At 36.3% G+C, this 1,782-nt stretch overlaps 1 protein-coding gene across 1 annotated transcript in view; it reads right to left on the bottom strand.

Moving 5' to 3' along the window:
- Positions 1–1,782, bottom strand: part of LOC119581628 (MAP/microtubule affinity-regulating kinase 3-like) — a gene marked incomplete in the record, with an annotated part of 89,364 nt that overhangs the window by 16,659 nt on the left and 70,923 nt on the right. Inside the window, 1 exon segment of the mRNA XM_037929749.1 lies at positions 1,420–1,594. Within this exon segment, the coding sequence (XP_037785677.1) occupies positions 1,420–1,594 (175 nt within the window).

Genomic DNA, 1,782 nt, shown 5'->3' with positions numbered 1-1,782 from the left:
TACTCTTGAGGAATGCAGTTAATGAAGCATTCCTAAAAATCATGGACCTGTACACTAAAGTGAGGGGGTTTCACAAACTGTACTCACTCCTGCAATGTGTGGACATTGGCCTCATTACACACCGTACTCTCCCCCTGTGAGCCCCTAGAGGCATAAGGAACAAATAACGAATGCTTTTCCGGGGGAAATCGTCATATCACATAAAAACAAATTTCTTGTTTTGTTTCACTATATAACCCAAAACAGAGAGAGAATCATGTTTTGTAGAACCATACAGATTATAAAGATGAAATCTTAATACTAGAAAGTAAAGCTACCTTGGGTTATTGTGGCATCTAAAAAGCAGTGAATAAGTTAAAAGTCATGTAATTCAGATATAATTTTCATCATATCCAAACACATAAAAAACCCAAGAGTTCAAAATGTGTGAAGTGCTACTGAAATTTGAATCATACTGTAAGAAAACTCAGTAGTGCCCAAGTCCTGGTCAAAAGTGAGGACTGTTAAGATGAAAATACTGCTCAAAGTTTTAAGTTTTCTTACAAAATTATTTAAAATATGACTCAGTTGATGCTGTCATCTGTGAAAACTGCTGTTTTTCATCCTATTAGAAATCAAGGTGGAAAAAAGTATAAAATGTTCAGAAATAAAATCATATTTGCAAGTGTTTGAACACAGGTGGCTTCTAATACTTTCTAGTTAAAGAAAAGTAATCTACAGATCTGTAATGAAATAAATTTATCAAGTAGGGGAAATCTTACTGGTATATCACATTACATCAGGCCATCTTGCTTTTCTACCACAGTGCAATATATGAGATCTGAACACTGAATAATAACTGGAAAAGCCTTCTTTAGTATGAGCTTGGATTACTTTCCCCTCCAACATCTGTCAGGATATTGTCAATGCAAAATTCAATTTTTCTATAAAGTACTCTAATTTATTTGTTTGGTAACTAAATCTTGAAGCAAATGACTATGAATGGACCTGGCCACTCTCTTCAAAATTGTGATAATAACAGGGTTGTTTAAAATACTAGTGTACCAAGCTCACACTTCTCATCCCATACAGCACACCACAGACAGAATTTCACAACTGACAGCCTGGTATAGCAAGACAATCAACAGTCTCAAAGCCAGTCATGGGAAATAGGTCATAAGCAATGGTGCTGAAGAAACCCTCACATCCCCACTAAAGACCAGGGCAGAGTAACATCCAAATTCAAGACAATTTTCAAGCGCGTCCCATCTCTTCTAAAATCTGTCTCTTTATCCATATCATCTCAGGTTAAATTTTGTGGGTATAGCTGAATACGAAATCAGTGAATTTTTTTTTTATTTTTCTTACAAGCTCAATAAATACAATGGGACACACTGCAAGGTTATGTATTTATACAGAAAATAGTCTCAGAGTACATACCTAGCAGAATCTGGAACGTTTGTTATGTTTGTCTTTTCTGTTGAGGAGGCCTTATTGGCATCATAGGAGTACGTTGAGCGTCGTGCTGAGCCACTACCTATGGTTCTATTGGTCATGGTGTTACTCTTCTGTACCCGAGACTTCCCTACACCAGGACTGGTTGCTGCACCTGCACCTGATGGCCAAAGAAAAATGAAAAAATCATGAAATATATTGTTTCATAGTGCCTCTGTCTCCCTCTCTTATACCTGAAAGATGTAGTTATTTGAAACCTGAATGACACAACTTAGGAATAACTGTATTATCCATAGCATCCACACTTTTTTATACCTTGTTTAAAAGACCAGAATAGGAGAGATAGGT

This window comes from Penaeus monodon, chromosome 15 (genome assembly GCF_015228065.2).
Source record: "Penaeus monodon isolate SGIC_2016 chromosome 15, NSTDA_Pmon_1, whole genome shotgun sequence".
Classification (NCBI taxonomy): domain Eukaryota; kingdom Metazoa; phylum Arthropoda; class Malacostraca; order Decapoda; family Penaeidae; genus Penaeus; species Penaeus monodon.
This window is presented reverse-complemented; position numbering and strand designations above follow the sequence as displayed.